The sequence below is a fragment of the Vanessa tameamea genome, chromosome 24, assembly GCF_037043105.1.
Source record: "Vanessa tameamea isolate UH-Manoa-2023 chromosome 24, ilVanTame1 primary haplotype, whole genome shotgun sequence".
Taxonomy (NCBI): domain Eukaryota; kingdom Metazoa; phylum Arthropoda; class Insecta; order Lepidoptera; family Nymphalidae; genus Vanessa; species Vanessa tameamea.
This window is the reverse complement of record NC_087332.1, coordinates 3,567,532-3,568,991: the sequence shown is the minus strand read 5'-3', so window position 1 is coordinate 3,568,991 and position 1,460 is coordinate 3,567,532. Positions and strand designations below refer to the sequence as shown.

General features: G+C 39.6%; 1 protein-coding gene across 1 annotated transcript; it reads right to left on the bottom strand.

The window, feature by feature from the left end:
* Positions 1-210: 210 nt before the first annotated feature.
* On the bottom strand, positions 211-1,166 carry LOC113398094 (uncharacterized). The gene is made up of 2 exons (XM_026636674.2): positions 605-1,166; positions 211-503 (listed from the first exon to the last, which is right to left on the bottom strand). The coding sequence occupies exons 1-2, from the start codon at positions 1,164-1,166 to the stop codon at positions 211-213; spliced, it is 855 nt and encodes a 284-aa protein (XP_026492459.2).
* Between the last annotated feature and the right edge of the window lie 294 nt (positions 1,167-1,460).

Below are 1,460 nucleotides of genomic sequence, written 5' to 3'. Positions count from 1 at the left end.
ACCTAGACGAAATCATAGAGACATGGCAAAACAGTAACATAGGATATGCCAATACTAAACTAAATAACTTTAACACTCCAAACTAAACTGCAATAAGTAATCAACGATAACAATTTAATACTAAAATAAATTAACGAATAAATATTACATAGCAAAATAGTTCTTATTTAAATAATATGACGCACCATAATCCTATAATAGTTATGATATTTAGTTCGTTGTTTCATAAGGCATGTAGCTATTATAATTATTATTGTAATTAGTGTCATAGGCTCGCCTGTAACCGCCGTGGTGTCCATGTTCATGTTCGTGGTGTTCTTCGTGGCTGTGTGAATGGTGGTGGGATACTTCCGGCTTAGTGATGATCTCATATGTAGTAGATTTGTGACCACCATGTCCTTTGAGTCCAACCAGTGCAGACAACAGAAGAGACATCAATGCTGTCATCAGGGCTTTTCCAGCGAGCAGGGCCAAGGCACCAAGAGCTGCTGCTGCTAAGGTACCTGTAAAATAATCATATTAGACGAAAGAAAAATCTTCATGTTTATTTATAGTTACATAATGGAGTTATGTATTTCAGTATTGCTATATTAGAGCTACTTGCCTTTCATCATTAGCGCAGCAGCTAGAAGAGCACCAGTGCCGCCTCCCTTACCACCACCGAATCCGTCTCCTTTGCTCTTCCTGGCAGTGTTTTCCTTGTCACCCTTAGCCATATTTAAAGCTTCTTCAGACGTTTCTGCATCCAGTAACCTATACTTCAAGGAATGTCCATCCAAGTAATTTTGCAAACGGTACAAAATGAATTTGTTGAGTTTCTCCTCTGGTTTCCCAGGATATTGACGCGACAGCTCCGCAGCCATTTCTTCAGGGCTCGTTGCATTTGTCTGATTCTCTTTCACAATGCTAAGACCTGGGAGGAGATGGAGCTCATCGCGAGAGCTCAGATCCTCTAAAAAGGAGAGCACATGAATTTTCAGACATTTCGAACTAAGGCTGCTTTTGCATTCTTTGTTCAAAGATCTACCCGTTCTTTCGGTATTGGATGCGTTCCTCGGTTCATCCATCGCGATGGTCGCTTCAGTCTCATCGACGGATCCATGGAGCTGTTGGACGTAACACAAAACCACTGCTACAGTTAACACTGCCACATTTTTCTGGAACATGATGGCACTTTTCACTTCACCGGTTTCAATAAGAATTCACTTAAAGTGGGATCCAAAACATTTCGTTCAACGACAGCACTGAACTGATACTCTAGGTACGATAGAAATTTATTTTATACCCACAAGTAATCTACAAAAAGTACGCAACTGAGCTTGAAGAAATAAAAAGAAGAACTTTGAACGCTTATTGTCAGAGGCGAAAGATACTTTCAAATGGTAAAATGGTGTTCGATAATGGAAAAGACGAAAATTTCTCGTAGATAATTTTTATTGATTCGTAATGGGTGTTAGACG

Bases quoted from the DNA above. Each gene is read 5' to 3' on its own strand.
- LOC113398094 (XM_026636674.2), bottom strand. From the start codon at position 1,166: ATGTTCCAGAAAAATGTGGCAGTGTTAACTGTAGCAGTGGTTTTGTGT. The intron at 504-604 runs GCAAGTAGCTCT...ATTATTTTACAG, and splicing joins TGCTGCGCTAATGATGAAAG to GTACCTTAGCAGCAGCAGCT.